At 35.8% G+C, this 17,974-nt stretch overlaps 1 protein-coding gene across 1 annotated transcript in view; it reads right to left on the reverse strand.

Moving 5' to 3' along the window:
- The window catches only part of ARHGEF12 (Rho guanine nucleotide exchange factor 12), a 181,538-nt gene that overhangs the window by 86,266 nt on the left and 77,298 nt on the right, over window positions 1–17,974 (reverse strand). The window contains 5 exon segments of the mRNA XM_033102250.1: window positions 2,679–2,819; window positions 10,926–11,045; window positions 11,218–11,295; window positions 13,231–13,409; window positions 15,931–15,988. Coding sequence (XP_032958141.1) covers window positions 2,679–2,819; window positions 10,926–11,045; window positions 11,218–11,295; window positions 13,231–13,409; window positions 15,931–15,988 — 576 coding nt within the window.

The raw sequence follows: 17,974 nt of genomic DNA on the forward strand, positions 1-17,974 counted from the left end.
TGATTTCTATTGCCTCTCTATCTTCCCTAAGGCCTTTGGAGTTATATTTCTAATCAAATATCTGAGCATGTCACTTCCTTCCTTACCATCACCGAGAGACACCCTGACTCTTGAGCTCAATGCACCACCAGGCCCATTCTGCTGAGGCCACCTCTGGCCACTCCCTACCTCATGCATGTCAACTCTGCACAGTTCCACAAACACATGACTTACTCTTTAATGTCTCCTTGTTTTATCCGATTTGGTACATCCTCATTTTCCTCAATTACTATATTAATGTAAACTGCCCAAAGCTTACCACCATGCCTCGTTCCCACTCCCCAGGTACAATGAGTCTTTTAAGCTTTCTCACAGCACAGTGTGTGGGATATCCAATAACACGTAGCTGAGTAGACTTTTGATTCTTGGTGTTCATGTGTTTCTTCCATGAGACAGTGAATGGTTTTTTCTTTCTGGAATCTTTAGTATCTAACAGGTACTTTTCTGTCCTTCAAGTCAGAATTACCTTAAGGAGGGGAAGTTTTTACAGTGGCTGCTGTGGTGCTGAAATACCCTTCCAAGGTTCTGTTCTGGCATCTGTGAACTGGTTATCTGCAAGCCATGTTCCATTTGGTGAAATTGTAGTGACCACAGAATTGGTGCTTGCTATTCTTGTGGTCCCATTGTCAGAGTCTGAAGAATTGACAGTGGTTACATAGGTGGATCCCCGAGTTAGATTTGGGCTGAATGTTGGTATCACGAAAAAAATTACATAGAAGTAGGATTTAAAGTTCTAGTCTCTTCTTTTACTGTCCATGCTTTAATAGATCTTGTCACATCTACTGAAGGTGAAACTGTGATTGCATTGTTGGCACTGACATGTTATCAGAGTACTGCCAAGCAGAAGAATAATGAACCAGGAATTCATGCTGACCTTAGTTATTTGAACTGCATCATCCATCTCTATTCATTAGAATTCTATAAATACCTTTTTGTAGTTGTGTCACCGAGTCCGGTACTGGGTGGGACCGCTGGGAAAAAGGACGGTGGCCTTGACCTCAGTTCTGTGGCAGCCTCTGGGCCGCCACACATCCTCAAGGCCGCTACCAGGCCAGAGGCGGCTGCAACCTCACCTCCAAGGCGAGGAGAAGCAGCTGAGGGACGAGTGGGAGGGTAACGGTGATGGTGGCAGTTGGACCCAGTCCCAGCTGGCTTTGGCGCGCGCATGTCTCTGTCCTCCTCAGCCCATTTTTTAATTGGAATGTTGTCTTTTTGTTGTTGAGTTATATGAGTTCCTTATATATTTTGGATATTGGCCCCTTATCTGAGGCGCTATTTGCAAATATCTTCTCCAATTTGGTTCGATGCCTGTTTGTTTTGTTGATGGTTTTTGCTGTGCAGAAGCTTTATAGTTTGATGTAGTCCCATTCATTTACTTTAGCTTTTACTTCCATTGCCTTTGAGGTCAAATTCATTAAATCTTCTTTTAACCGAACGTCCATAAATTTAGTACCTATGTTTTCTATACACTTTATTGTTTCAGGTCTTATGTTTAGGTCTTTGATCCATTTTGAGTTAATTTTGGTACATGGTGACAGATAGCAGTCCAGTTTCATTCTATTTCATGTGGCTTTCCAATTTTTCCAGAACCACTTATTGAAGAGGCTGTCTTTTCTTCATTGTATGTTTTTGGCTTCTTCGTCGAAAATTATCTGTCCATATTGATGTGGGTTTATTACTGGGTTTTCAATTCTATTCCATTGGCTTGTGTGTCTGTTTTTCTGCCAATACCATAACATGCTCTTAAAGTTATATCAACACTCGGCCTCTCGGTCCAGTAAGAAAGCACTGGCATTATTAACTTCTACCTAAAACAACATGCCTGCTGGGAAATCCATCTCCCAGATCTCAAAAGAAACATCTGACAATGGGTGTCCATGGGAAAAAGTGAACTCTAAAATTAAAAACTCATATATGAGGTCTCACAATTAAGTTTGAGAACTTGTTGTAAAAATGTTGCTAACCTGTTTTGATGTCAGAGGGATTATTCATGATGAATTTATACCAACTGGACAAACAATTAACCTATTTGGAAGTGTTGAAAAGGCTGCATGAAAAAATTAGACAAAAATGACCTGAACTTCTCTCCAACAATTCATGGCTCTTGCATCACAACAGCTCACACAGCACTGTCTATGAGGGAGTTTTTAGCCAGCAAATAAATCACTGTATTGGAACACCCTCCCTACTCACCTGATCTGGCCCCCAATGACTTCTTTCTTTACCCGAAGATAAAGGCAATATTGAAAGGAAGACAATTTGATGACATTCAGGACATCAAGGGTAATATAACGACAGTTCTGATGGCCATTCCAGAAAAAGAGTTCCAAAATTGCTTTCAAGGGTGGACTAGGCGCTGGCATCGGTGCATAGTTTCCCAATGGGAGTACTTCGAAGGTGACTGTAGTGATATTCAGCAAAGAGGTATGTAGCACTTTTTCTAGGGTGAGTTCACGAACTTAATTGTCCAACCTCGCATAACAGTATCCAGAATTTCTGCTTATCAAATCGCTACATTAAAGACGGCAGTGATAAAAAGTAAGTAAAAAGAGAACACCTCTAAGTCACATAAATTAAAATCAAATCTAGAAAGTGGCTGTAAAGAAGAACATAAGAAGATAAAGATGTAGAATACTTACATCTGCACTGTCACTACTGGGCCAAGAAGCATCTCCACTGCCATAGTCAATTCTGAATAGTTCATCACCAGGATCTGCTTCTACCTCACTGACTGTTAGTGTGTCACCTAAAGGCTTGGAAGATATAACTACAGCTCCATCCTAAAACAGATTAAACACACAAAAGTTTAACAAAAAAAAAAAACTTTCATTATTGATATTATTGATTGCATGAAGAAATAGAGTTGAACCACAATCTAAATGGAGACTGCTAAAAGTTGGCCAGTTTGATGTGATCAAGAATACTTAATAGAGAATATAGTCAGTGGTATTACAACAGCTATATACGATGTCAGAAGGGTAGTAGACTTCGGAGGTTATCACTCTGTGAGGGGTGTAAATGTCTAATTATTATGTTCTGTACACCTGAAACTAATATAAAAAAAGAATGCTTAAAGCTCTAAAAGTTAAAAGCAGAAAACTACATATTCTGTGGTTCTAAACTGGCAAGTACCTCAAAGACAGCTAACTTAGTAAAGAGAAAAAAAACTTCCAAAAAGAGCATGAAGATAAAATAATTTGTTAAATTATATCATTTATATTGCCTACAAATTAGTAAAGATTATTACACTATAACTTCTGGTTCACTACCTTCCAACACTTTAGAATTTCAATAAATTGCTAATACTGGGACACAATGCTATAGCATATATTGTAAGCTTTTGCACCAGGAACCACATTTCTAATATTCAAATAGAGTAAGCATGTTGTCCTTGCTCAATAATAACATAAAACTGTCAACATTACTGAGGCATGATACTCAAAACTTCACATAGTTAATGGGCTGAAAGTAATAAATAACACGCAACAGAAAGAACACTAAACTGGCAAGTCAGGAGACCTAACAACTGTGTGGTTTTGTGGAAGTCATTAGAACCTAGTTTTCACAACCACAGCATGATTTTTTTAACTTTAAAATGGGCAGATTAGGCTAGGAGAAAAATTCTTTTAGTTCTAATGAATCTGGCTTTCACGTACAGACCTAACTTTGGAAGAATAGCAAACAAACAGCTATTGTCCATTTTAAATAGCATAGGCAATTTATCCATTTTGCTTTAAGATTTAGTAAAAGGAGCTTTTTAAATCCCAAATTTTAATCTTACAGAATATAAATCTGGTTGACATACAAATGCTGAGTTCTGCTTTTATCTAATGAGACAATTATCTCCATGCTTATATCTATATAGCAAATTCTGTTGAAACCTATTTCAAAATTACAATAAAAATATAGTCCTTAAAAATGTGAATGTGCAATAAATTCATTACACTGGGTTTAAATTCCAGTTTCGGTCATCAAAATGGCGGCATGAGGTGAGCCTCTGTGAATCTCCCCTGGAATTCACAACTAATCGAACAACTCTAACGCCACAAAGGCAAGACTAAACTCTAACGCCATCTGCACAGCACACAGGCATGAAGAGGAGGCTCACAACTGAATTCACCTAAAGGTGGGTGAATCGGACGAGCGGGGGAGGAGAGAAGGGAGAAGTGCGGGGACGGAGCCCTGCGGGCACAGCACGCAGACATAGCTCAGTGCTCCGAGCTCACTGCATCTGGAACTACCGCAGCTGAAGGAGAGGGAAGAACTCGGACTGCTAGGGCTCCGTTTCTGGACCACAGGGCTGAGGGGACAGCCTATAACACAACTGAACCCAACACTCACAGCAGAGACCTCGGAGAAAAGACTGAGGGAAGAAGGCTGAAAACGGTGGTTTAAGCCCTCACTGCCGAACAGAGAACGGAAGCCTTAGGCAGTGAGACTAGCCGCCCCCTCTCTACCCTCCCAGAAGTCCCCCTGACCCTACTTGTCCAGTGCTAGAAGTGGAACAGTAGTAGTGTCAGATCAAAAGAACAGAATATTTGGTGTTCTGACAACTGTGGACGACAGACACAGATTCGCAGCCAAACTTGTTCTGGCAATGGGGAGAGAGCTATAGAAGCACGACTGGCTGTGGTGGTGGGTCATTGCTCTGGGCCAACGCTCACAATGCACCCAGCCCCTGTCTCCACCTATCTGGGCGGATCCCTGCAGGAGTAAACAGAACTGCTGAAACACAGGGGCTCTGAATCTGGTGCAGGAAGAGCTTTGGAACTTCAAAACCTCTCCGCATACCCAGGTGAACTGTTAACAGAGGAGAAGCCTATCTCCCAGGGAATCCCTCCATTGTGTAAGAACCTGGAATAGTGCATAGAAACCAGCACTACAGTGTGAGAGAGACAAAAGAGCTGCAGTAGGAGAGAAAATAAAACATTCCACCAACATGTACTGGAAAACAAAAGAAAGACCTCTTCCTATCAACCTGTTACAGAAGCCACTCCTGTAGATGTCTACAAACAGAAATAATAAATCATTAATTGCCATGAATAACCAAGACAACAAGACAGCTCAGAAAAAAAGTGAAAAGTATCCAGAAAATCAATTTAAAGACGTGGAAATATGTGACTTAAGTAACAGAGAATTCAAGATTGCAGTTCTGAAAAAACACAACGAAATGCAAGAAAACACAGAAAGGCAGTTTAATGAACTCAGAAACACAATCAAAGAACAACATGAACATTTTACGAAAGAGATTAAAATTTTAAAAAACAACCAAATAGAATTTCTGGAGATTAAGAACTCAATAGAAGAAATCAAGAATGAAATAACCAGCTTAGGTAGTAGAGTTGACCAGATGGAGGAAAGAATCAGTGACATCAAAGATAGAAACCTGGAAATGACACAGATAGAAGAAGAAAGAGACTTGAGACTTAAAAGAAATGAAAGAACTCTACAAGAACTTTCTGACTCCATCAGAAAGACCAATATAAGATTAATGGGCATACCAGAGAGAGAAGAAAGAGAGAAGGGAACAGAGAATATATTCAAACATATCGTCGATGAGAACTTCCCAAACTTGTGGAAAGACCTGGATCTTCAAATCCAAGGAGCAAACAGAACACCTAATTACCTCAATCCCAACAGGCCTTCTCTAAGGCACATTGTATTGAAGCTGTCTAAAAACGACGACAAAGAAAGAATTCTCAAGGCAGCTAGGGAAAAGAAGACGGTAACCTACAAAGGAAAGCCTATTAGATTATCGTCAGATTTTTCAGCAGATACTCTACAAGCCAGGAAGGAGTGGAACCTAATATTCAAACTATTGAAAGAGAGAAATTATGAGCCAAGGATAATATACCCAGCAAAGATATCCTTTAGATATGAAGGAGGAATAAAGACCTTTCCAGACATACAGAAGCTGAGGGAATTTTCTAATACACAACCTGCACTACAAGAAATACTAAATGAGGCTATTCGACCACCATCAACAGGGACAATTTGTGACAACCAAAACATAAAAAGGGGGAGAGTAAAGACCTGAACCGGAATATGGGATTGGAGAAAGTAAGTATGCTGAAGATAAAGGAATACTCTAAATATCAAACGTTCTTTTACATCAACTTAATGGTAACCACTCAAAAAAAAAAAATCCAGAACTGAAATATATACTCCAATAAAAGAAGAAACAGAGGGAAACATCATAGAATATCACCATACAGAAATAATAGACAACAACAAAAAGGCAATGAAACCATGGAGTCGCAATCTTACGAGAAAACTAAAGACAGAAAGATAGGAAATCCTCACATATCAATAATCACCCTAAGTGTAAATGGACTGAACTCACCAATAAAAAGGCACAGAGTAGCAGATTGGATCAAACACTAAACCAAACCATATGCTGTCTCCAGGGGACACATATCAGCTACAAGGACAAGCATAGACTCAAAGTGAAAGGGTGGAAATTGACACTCCAAGCAAATGGTATCCAGAGAAAATCAGGTGTAGCCATAATGATATCAGATGAAACAAACTTCAGGGTGAAAAAAGTAACAAGAGACAAAGATGGACATTTCATAATGGTAAAGGAGACCATACAACAAGAAGACATAACAGTCATCAATATTTATGCCCCCAATCAGGGAGCACCGATATATACCAAGCAACTACTAACAGAACGAAAGGGAGAAATTGACCAAAACACAATTATACTAGGGGACCTAAACACATCATTGACATCTATGGATAGATCATCCAAACTGAAAATATATAACGAAATAGCAGCCCTAAATGACACATTAGAAGACTGGACATAATTGACATTTATAGAGCACTTCATCCTAGAACATTAAACTATACATTTTTTTTTCTAGTGTACAGGAACACTCTCAAGGATAGACCATATATTGGGACATAAAACTAACCTAAGCAAATTTAAGAAGATTGAAATCATACCAAGCATGTTCTCTGATCACAAGCCTTTGAAATTGGATATCAACTGCAAAAAGAAAGCAGGAAAAAACACAAATACATGGAGATTATACAACACACTTTTGAAGAACGACCGGGTCAAAGAAGAAATTAGAGGAGAAATAAAAAGATCCATAGAAACAAATGACAATGAAAATACATCCTACCAAAATTTTGGGGATGCAGCGAAAGCAGTTTTAAGAGGGAAATTCATATCATTACAGGCCTATCTCAAGAAACAAAAAAAATCCCAAATAAATAACCTCATGTTACACCTTAAAGAACTAGAAAAAGAAGAACAAATGAAACCCAAGGTCAGCAGAAGAAAGGAAATAACAAAAAGCAGAGCAGAACTAAAGGAAATAGAGAACAAAATAACAACAGAAAAAATTAACATGACAAAGAGCTGGTTCTTTGAAAAGGTTAACAAAATTCACAAACCATTGGCTAGACTCACTAAGATAAAAAAAAGACAAGACACTAATTAACAAAATCAGAAATGAAAAAGGGGAAGTTATCATGGACGCCACAGAAATACAAAGGATCATCCAAGAATACTATGAAGGACTATATGCCACCAAATTCAATAACCTAGAAGAAATGGACAAGTTCTTAGAAACATATAGCCTTCCAAGGCTGAACCATAAAGAACTGGACAATCTAAACAGACCGATCAGCAGTAACGAAATTGAATCAGTCATCGAAAATCTTCCCAAAAGCAAAAATTCAGGACCAGATGGCTTCACTAGTGAATTCTACCAAACCTTCAAAGAGGATCTAATACCAATCCTGCTCAAACTCTTCAAAAAACTGAAGAGAGAGTACTCCCTAACTCATTTTATGAGGCCAACATTACCCTGATTCAAAAACCTGGTAAGGACAACACAAAAAAAGAAAACCACAGACCAATATCTGATGAATACAGATGCAAAAATCCTAAACAAAATTCTAGCAAATCGAATACAACAATGCATTAAAAAGATTGTTCATCACGACCAAGTGGGGTTCATCCCCGGGGCACAATGATGGTTCAACATCCACAAATCCATCAATGTGATACATCACATAAACAAAATAAAGGACAAAAATCATATGATTATATCAATTGATGCAGAAAAAGCATTTGACAAGATACAACATCCATTTATGATTAAAACACTTAATAAAATAGGTATAGAAGAAAAATACCTTAACATAATAAAGGCCATATATGACAAGCCCTCAGCTAATCTCATAATTAATGTTGAAAAACTGAAGCCCTTTGCTCTACGGTCAGGAACACGACAGAGCTGTCCCCTATCACCTCTGCTTTTCAACATAGTGTTGGAAGTGCTTGCCAGAGCAATCAGGGAAGAGAAAGATATAAAAAGCATCCAAATTGGGAATGAAGAAGTTAAATTGTCACTCTTTGCAGATGATATGATGCTATATATAGAAAAGCCTAAAGACTCTACCAAAAAGCTATTAAAAACAATCAACGAATGCAGTAAAGTTGCTGGCTACAAAATCAACGTACAAAGTCCATTGCATTCCTATATATTAACAATGAAATCTCAGAAAAAGAAATACAAAAAACAATTCCTTTTGCAATTGCAGCAAAAAGAATAAAATACCTAGGAACAAACTTAACCACGGATGTGAAAGACCTATATGCTAAAATCTGCAAGACATTTTTAAAAGAAACTGAAGAAGACATAAAGAAATGGAAAGACATTCCATGCTCATGGATTGGAAGAATCAACATATTTAAAATGGCCATATTACCCAAAGCAATATACAGATTTAATGCAATCCTTATCAAAATCCCAATGGCATTTTTTAAAGAAATAGAACAAAAAATCATCAGATTTGTTTGGAACCACAAAAGACCCCAAATAATGAAAGGAATTTTAAGAAAAAAGAGCAATACTGATGGCATCACACTCCCTGACTTTAGCTTGTACTACAGGGCTACATTAATCAAAACTGCATGGTATTGGCAGAAAAACAGATACATAGACCAATGGAATAGAATTGAGAACCCAGAAATAAAACCACATAAATATGGACAGATAATTTTTGACAAAGAAGCAAAAAACATACAATGGAGGAAAGACAGCCTCTTCAATAAATCATGCTGGGAGAATTGGATAGCCACGTGCAAAAGAATGTAACTGGACTGCAATCTGTCACCATGTACCAAAATTAATTCAAAATGGATCAAAAACTTAAGCATAAGACCTGACACAATAAACCGCATAGAAGGAAACACAGGTACTAAAACTTATGGACCTTGGGTTCAAAGATCATTTTATGAATTTGACTCCAAAGGCAAGGGAAGTCAAAGCTAAAATAAATGAATGGGACTATATGTAACTTAAAAGCTTCTGCACAGCAAAAGAAACCATCGACAAAATAAAGAGGCAAGCAACTGAATGGGAGAAGACTTTTGCAAACAGTGCCTCTGATAAGGGGCTAATATCCAAAATATACAAGGAACACATGCAACTCAACAACAAAAAAACAAACAACCCAATTGAAAAATGGGCCGACGAACTGAAGAGACATTTCTCCAAAGAGGACATACAAATGGCAAATAGACATATGAAAAAATGCTCAACATCACTAAGCATCAGAGAAATGCAAATAAAAACCGCAATGAGATATCACCTCACCCCAGTCAGAATGGCCATCATCAACAAGACAAATAGTAACAAGTGTTGGAGAGGCTGTGGGGAAAAAGGAACCCTCATACACTGTTGGTGGGAATGCAGACTGGTGCAGCCGTTATGGAAGGCACTGTGGAGGTTCCTCAAAAAATTATAAATAGAGTTACCATATGACCCAGCAATCCCTTTCCTGGGTATCTACCCAAAACATCTGAAAACATTTATACATAAAGACACGTGTGCACCAATGTTCATTGCAGCTTTTTTACGGTGGCCAAGACATGGAAACAACCAAAATGTCCTTCGATAGATAAATGGATAAGGAAGTTGTGGTATATATACACAATGGAATACTATTCAGCGGTAAGAAAAGATGAAATAGGACCATTTGTGACAACATGGATGGATCTTGAGAGTATAATGCTAAGCGAAATAAATCAAGACAGAAAAAGCAGAGAACCATATGATTTCACTGATATGTGGTATATAAAGCAAAAACAACAAAAGAACAAGACAAACAAATGAGAAACAAAAACCCATAGACACAGACAGTAGTTTATTGTGTAAGGGGGCTGGGGGTGGGAGACGAGGGTAAGGGGGATCAAATATATGGTGATGGAAGGAGAACTGACTCTGGGTGGTGAACACACAATGGGATTTATAGATGATGTAATACAGAATTGTACACCTGAAGTCTATGTAATTTTACTAACAATTGTCACCCCAATAAAAAAAAAAAATTCAGTTTCATTATTTTTGAGCTACATGATCTCAGACCTGTTATTTATCTCTCTGAATTTCTCTGAATATATATACATATAATGGGGGAAAACAACAGTATCTAATTATCAGGATTGTTATGCAGACTAAACAAGAAAATGGTTGTCTGTGGACTTAGCACAATGTTTGTCAATTTGTAAAATCACACTTCCCTACTTAAGAACATAACTGCCATTCTGTTTCACAATGACAGAACCATCCTCAAAAATATAAATGTGTATTTCTAAATACATTTTTGTAATTTGTCACATCAAAGCAGAAGCACTGAATTCTTTTTAAAATTATTATGAAACATAGAAACATTACATTATAAATAAGCAAATAATCAGGAGTCCACATTTTTTTTAGTTAATCATTTCTGTAATGTCCTACACAAGCCTTCATGTTGGTCTATACTAGAAAAATAACTTTAAAAAAGACAACTGCAACATTCTTTGACACATTCCCAGAAGAATTCATGCAAAAAGTTGACACTTTTAATGGTGATGCTACCTGAGCAGAGCCTGTGGCTTTAGATAACTGTTCCTGGAGCTGAGGAATGTGTTTCTTGGTCTCTTGGATCTCTTTTAATAATCTTTGGGCAGGTGTTCGGTTATAATCCTCCTGCAATAACTGAAAAGTTATAAAAATATTTTGAGAATTACTTATGCCAAGAAAACATAGAAAAAGTCCATTCTTAATCAAATAGCTGATGGCACTGATTACAATACTGGTTGATTATGATACCAACTCAACTATGCACAGTCACATTTTTAATGTAAGCAGCCCTTTTGTAATTTAGTACCTGTAGCCGTTCCTGTTCTTTTCGTAACATTTTTCTCAGAATTTCTACTTTCTGGTTATGAACCACATTGTTCTCCTCCTAAAAAAAGATAAACAAAAAAGAAGCAATACAGGGAAAGTGAAGCTAAAATAAATAGCAAAAGTGAGACAAGGTTAGGCACCACCTCCAATTTTCAATACCCATTAAGATTTTCTTTATTTCCAGCAGTTACAAGGACTTTTAGACATGACACTTAAAGATAAGATTACAGGGAAATTTCAGCCCTTTTCACTTTTACTAAATTAGATTGAACAAAACAGTAAATATTGATATTAGTTGGAGAAATGAAGTTGCCTTATGTATAAGAATACTATTTTATACTTTCCCTTCTTTGGATCTTTATTATCAATCCCCATGAATTCCTATTCTTCCTACCTGAAATAGAAGTAACACAGCTCCCTAACTCATCTCCCACTGTCTCCATTTGTTTCACATCCCTTTATTTTCCCACTGTCTCCACTTGTTTCACAACCCTTTATTTTATCAAACTAATCTTCCTAAAATCCGGTTATAATCACAGCACTCTTTTGCTCAAAAAAAAGCTTAATGGATCTTACTGCCTATCTACTGTGTTTCCCCGAAAAGAAGACCTAGCCGAACAATCAGCTCTAATGCGTCTTTTGGAGCAAAAATTAATATAAGACCCGGTCTTATTTTACTATAACACCAGGACTAATATAATAATATAATATTATATTAACATAATATAATATAATATATAATACCAGGTCTTATTAATATAAGATTTTTGACTGTCTTATTAATACAAATAATTATTAATAATTATTATTATAAATTATCAACATATAAATTATTAATACATTAATTATTAATATAAATTATTAATAATTATTAATATAAATAATTATAATATTTTAAAAATATAAAATATTTTTGCTCCAAAAGATGCATTAGAGCTGATTGTCCGGCTAGGTCTTATTTTTGGGGAAACAGTGTAGTTACACGTAAATTAGCCTGGGAGTTGTGATTTTTCAAAATATATAGTCTTACTTTTCTCAAGCTCATCTCTCACTACATAAATTCTTAACAAGCACCAGCCAAACAAGAGTCCTGGCTACTTCCCCAACATACTTGGTGCTTTCTTGGCTCTTCACCTCTACTTCCTCTACCTGGGTTGCCTCCCACTCCACTGCCACCACTTAAATGTACCTGTTTTTCAAGGCTCAATTCAAACAATAGCTTTCCATAAAGTCCTTCCTTATCACAACTGAATGTGCTTTCTCCTTCGAGTGCTTATAGAACTTAATAGTTTTTACCTTATGTCACATTCTGCCTTTGTATTACAATTACTTGTATACTCTTGATTAAATTTCAAACAACAAAGGTTTGTTAAGTATGCCAAGTACTAAGCACTTTTTTCAGACACTAAGGTCTCAACAATAAATAAAACAAAAAAAACCCTGTCCTCATAAAGTATATATTCTAAGATAAATAAGGACCTTGAACATAGGATATCTTATGAGTGGCAAACTGTTTTGTATAGGTAGGTGTTTATTTGTTCAATTAAATCTGCTATCCCAATATTCAGTAATCACTCTATTTTACAGTTGACCAATGGGGGGGTTAGGGGTGCTACCCCCCCATGCACAGTCAAAAATCTGCATATAACTTTTGACTCCCCCAAAACTTAAACTACGAATAGCCTACTGTTGACTGGAAGCCTTATTGATAACATACTGTATTCTTACAATAATGTAAGCTAGAGAAAAGAAAATGTTATTAAGGCAGAGAAAATACATTTACAGTACAGTATGTATTTATTAAAAAAAAAAAAAAATCTGTGTATAATGGACCGACCTGTGCAGTTCAAACTCATGTTGTGCAAGGGTCAACTGTATTATATAATTTTTATATTAGGAAGTTCTCTTCTAGAATCTACTGCAAACCTCTTAATAATATAAAGCAAAGGCATTACGCAACTGAGCATTTACAAAGATGTTTTTCCATTCTTACCCCCATGAGCACAGGACTAGTAATTCTCTCCATATTCCCAGATGCTCCAGGTGAATGAGGGGATGTCATGATGGGAGACACATGTCCAACGACTGATGGCTCTACTTCAGAATCGGCAAGTGGAATCTGGGGCGACCCAGGTGGGCGTCCCTGAACAGTGAGAGCTACATAGGAACCAGCTTGGGGTGGAGAGATGGAAGAAAGGGGAGGGAAGAGAAAATAAAATTGAAAAAAAAATTTTACAGCATTTCGCTACTTAGTCTTTGATAGGTCTAAAAGATCTAATTATGTGAGAAAGTTTCATCATCTGCTAACCACTTCTCCACATAAAAATAATCCAATTTGTGATGCCTCTCAGAATCTAAAGAACAATGCCATTTTCAGATAATAAAGTACTACTCATAAGATTAAATATTACTTAAAAGCAAATAAAATTTATAACCCCCCCAATATTTTTTTTTAATTAGAGAAGAGTGAGTTAATATCAACCATCTATGAATGGCTGTGTTTAATTTCTTAAATGCAAATTTTAAAAAATCATAGTTTAAGAATATAATAATTAGGCAGAGTTTAATTTTCTGGAATATAATGATGCATTTTTAAATTAACTTTACAAAATAAATATGACAGAAAATACCCTACAAAAGCTGAGGGGAGGGGGTGGACACAGTAAATATAGTGAGTTTTAATTTTAAAAATTTGGAGAAGACAGAAAGTCACTGGGTATATTATTGGGGGGAAAAATATAGAAAGCAAAATTAACCATAACCAGAAAGACTCAACAAAAGACATTCATTATTTATCTAGCATCAAGAAGAAATGACACTTTACAAATAAAGGACTTCTTTAGATAACTGACCTTTAAATGACAAAAATCTTTCTCTCAGACTTTTCAATAGAACTTTCACAGGTATTTCACACTTTTTTCCCCAATTTAACCCTACCATGGAACTCACTCTCAGTTATTTCACTGTGTTTGAGGTTCTAAAACCTTTTTCTTTTTACACTTAATTACTGGTATCAACAATGCTATGTTTGGGGGAATTTTAACTACATACACTTTTTAAGATTTTTCAATCTTATTTCTAAGAAAGTCATCTATATATCTTATTTACTTAAACATGTGCTTGCCTCCAATAGCTTCCTAGTTCTTCCCTTCTTCTCTTAAGTTGTTTTAAACTACTTTAATTTGATATCACTTGTATTATGTCTAGAATGTCTGAGAGAGCTCTATTATTGATGGAGAAACTAATCTAAAATGGGCCCGAGCGAAGAGAGAGGTCCCCAGCCTAAGCCCCAGCCCACTTTCGCATAACCCCCTCCAAACCACACCCTGAACCAATCACCAGATGACACCTACCCCTTCCCCAATTCCAGGAAGTGCCCAACCCATAAAAACCTGCTCAAAACCTTGCTAGGGGCTCAGTATTTTGGGAAAGATTCCGCTAAGCCCACCTACGTAATAAAGCTGACTCTCCTAACTCTCTGAGTGCCGCTTGGGTTCTTTCCAGTCCTGGTATCCGTAACATTATTAAGTATAGAACACAGGTTTTAGGCATTTCAAATTTATATCTCTTTGGATACTCAGAGTGCTTTATGCTTACTTTAAGTTTTTAGCTAGGCTCTCGTTAATAGATAAGTAATCTATTGCTCTAGTCCTAAGATTTAATTTTTTAAGTAAAAATTATAATTATATTGGAATGAGTGAAATATATAACTTAAAAAGCTAAAAAAAAAATCTTGCTTTTCATACTCTGCAACAGTTAGTTTATTGGGCATATATATATTATCATAAACCCTCCTGTTTATGTAGTACATAAAATTTATAAATTACAATTTTATTCAATATCAAATGTATTCAAGTATGGGGATCTAATTTTGATCATCACATTTCTTTTAAAATATACTAAAATTAAGAAGTATGATCAAAGTGACCATTTAAAACTGCAATGAAAAGGTAAAGGAATTCATGGGTTGCTTTATTTAAATAATAAGAAAGCTAAAAAGGAATTCAGTTCATTGAATTTATTCTAAAGATGTCCATTCAATGACAAGAAATATAATTAAATAACACCATAGTGTTTCTGCTTGGTCACAAACAGCTATCTCTAAAGTCTACTTTACTGGGTGTAATCTGATGCAGAAGATGATAAATTCTTAACCCTGGAGGTTTCCAAGAGAAGGTCATTACCCTAGATTATTTAATCATTTACTTATCTAAGGAAAAGTGATTATGCTAGATGATTTTTCAAGTTCCATTTAAGTTCATCCAGGCCATTGCGTCCAATTTCTCAATCTCCTCCCTCTCAGGTGACTCATACATTTCTTTCAAATATATGCTTTCAATATTACCAAGAATGACAAGAATATTATAATCAGCCACATGTATGAAATTGACAGAAGATAGTTATTTAGTTAAGAACTTTCACCTTTAATGCAGGGATAAGTAGACTCTAGCCAAGAGGCTTAAACCTAGCCCAAAGATGGTTTTGGCAATTAAAGTTTAATTGAAACACTGCCACACCCATTCATTTACATAGTGTCTAAGGCTGCTTTGGTGCTACAATAACAAAGTCAAGTAATAAACCATATGGCCCATAAAGCCTAAAATATTTACTATCTGGTGTATTACAGAAAATGTTTGCTGATCTTCAATTTAATGGTTTTGGAAAACAATGAAAACAAGTAACATTCACCTACATTTAATTAGCTTCACCACCTCCAAATGGTTTGAGTGAGTCACCAAAGTTCCATTCACCTACAAGAAAATGAAAATAGTGTATGTCAGATAAATTCTAATGAGACAATGGATAAACTGACTTCAGGAATTATTATACATAATATAACCAATTATAATATTAAGTAGGTCTATGTATATATTAAAATATGTATATATTTGGTTCAATATTCACTTTCACCACTGTTCTATGAGGTACACTGAGCAACATCATGGACTTGAACACAAAACAAGGCCTCAATTTAAAAGGGCATTACAATTTAAAAGGGCACCATGATGACAGATGACAAAACATACCACGAAACAGATTTTACAAATCCTTCACAATGAAGGGCTCTCGCAAATAGAAAATATCTCTTTGCTTTTAATTACAAATTCATTGATTTGTCAAAATCATAATACATTTTTTAAAAGAAGAAAAAATAAGCAGTATTTCCAAAGTAATATTCAACTTACTTTTAGTTTCCCCATCATGACCCAATCTTACCATTTGCAACAACGTGGATGGACCTAAAGAGCATTATGCTGAGTGAAATAAGTCAGACTGAGAAAGACAAATACCATATGATCTCACTTATATGTGTTATCTAAAGAACAGAATAAACAAAAAAACAAAACAGAAGTAGACTCAGAGATACAGGAGAAAAAAACAACAACTGATGGTTACTAGACAGGGCGTGAGCGGCTGGGGACAGAGTAGAAGGCAAAGCGATTAGAAAGCACAAATTAGTACTCACAATATCGTCACGGGGATATGAGATACAGTTTGGGGAATACAATCAATAATGTTGTAAAGATTATGTAGGGTGCCAGATGGGCACTGGACTTATCAGAGAGATCATTTCATAGACTGGGTAGATGCCTGACCACTGCGCTACATACCTGAAGCTGAAGTTGAATAACACTGAATGTGAACCAGAATTAATATATATACATATATATGTATATGGGTGTGTGTGTGTGTGTGTGTGTGTGTGTGTGTGTTTATGGTCATGGGAGGTGGAGTACAGCACAGGGAATACAGTCAATGGTATTGTAACAGCTATATATGATGTCAGAGGGGTAGTAGATTGGGGGGATTATCACTTTGTGAGGGGTATAAATGTCTAACTATTACATTGCTTTGTACACCAGAAACTAATAAAAAAAAGTGATTTTCAGAAAGGCTAAATGTTATCCAGAATCTCCACTAAACAAAAAGAATTAAGGTAAAAATATCAAACATGGATTTCACATTCTTTGTCCTCTGACACAAGTAATACAAATATTTACAAGTTCAAATATATCAGTGTATAAAATAGAAGTCAAAGTATACTCATCATGCCCACCAGAGTTGATCACTGTTCAAAATGGTGTTTAATCTTAGAGACACTGTTCTAGCATATACATACCACATAAACAGACACATATGCACATACATAATAACTGTTTTTTCCTGCAAATTAATAGTTTTTATTGTATTGTGGATATCTTTTATTATAGATACAGACCTAATCCATTCTTTTTCAAAGCTGCAGATAAAATATAATTTCTTTTTCTAGCTCTCAGTTTATGCATATTTAGGTTGTTTACAAGTTTTCGATATGATAAAGCTGAAATGAATTTCCCTGTACACATATCACTTCACACTAGTACACTTATTTTCTTAGATATGTTCCTAAAAGCAAAATTGCTGGTCAAAGGTTATATACTTACTTAGAGTATATAACTTTTGATTCCTATTTATAAATTTCCATCTAAACAGATTTTACCTAATTTATACTCACAACAAGCTTATGAGTAGCCATTTTACCATACCCAAACTATGCCTAATGTGTATTATCAATCTTTAAATTTCTGATAACCAAATATATTTTCACCTATCTTTATCAGTGAGGTTGGACATACCTGTATTAATATATTATTTATTTCAATTACTTTGGGGAATTACCTAATAAAATTCTTTGCTCATTTTTCCATTTGACTATTTATTCTTTTCTCAGTAATTGAAAAGTGTTCTTTACAATT

This window comes from Rhinolophus ferrumequinum, unplaced genomic scaffold (genome assembly GCF_004115265.2).
Source record: "Rhinolophus ferrumequinum isolate MPI-CBG mRhiFer1 unplaced genomic scaffold, mRhiFer1_v1.p scaffold_58_arrow_ctg1_1, whole genome shotgun sequence".
NCBI lineage: Eukaryota > Metazoa > Chordata > Mammalia > Chiroptera > Rhinolophidae > Rhinolophus > Rhinolophus ferrumequinum.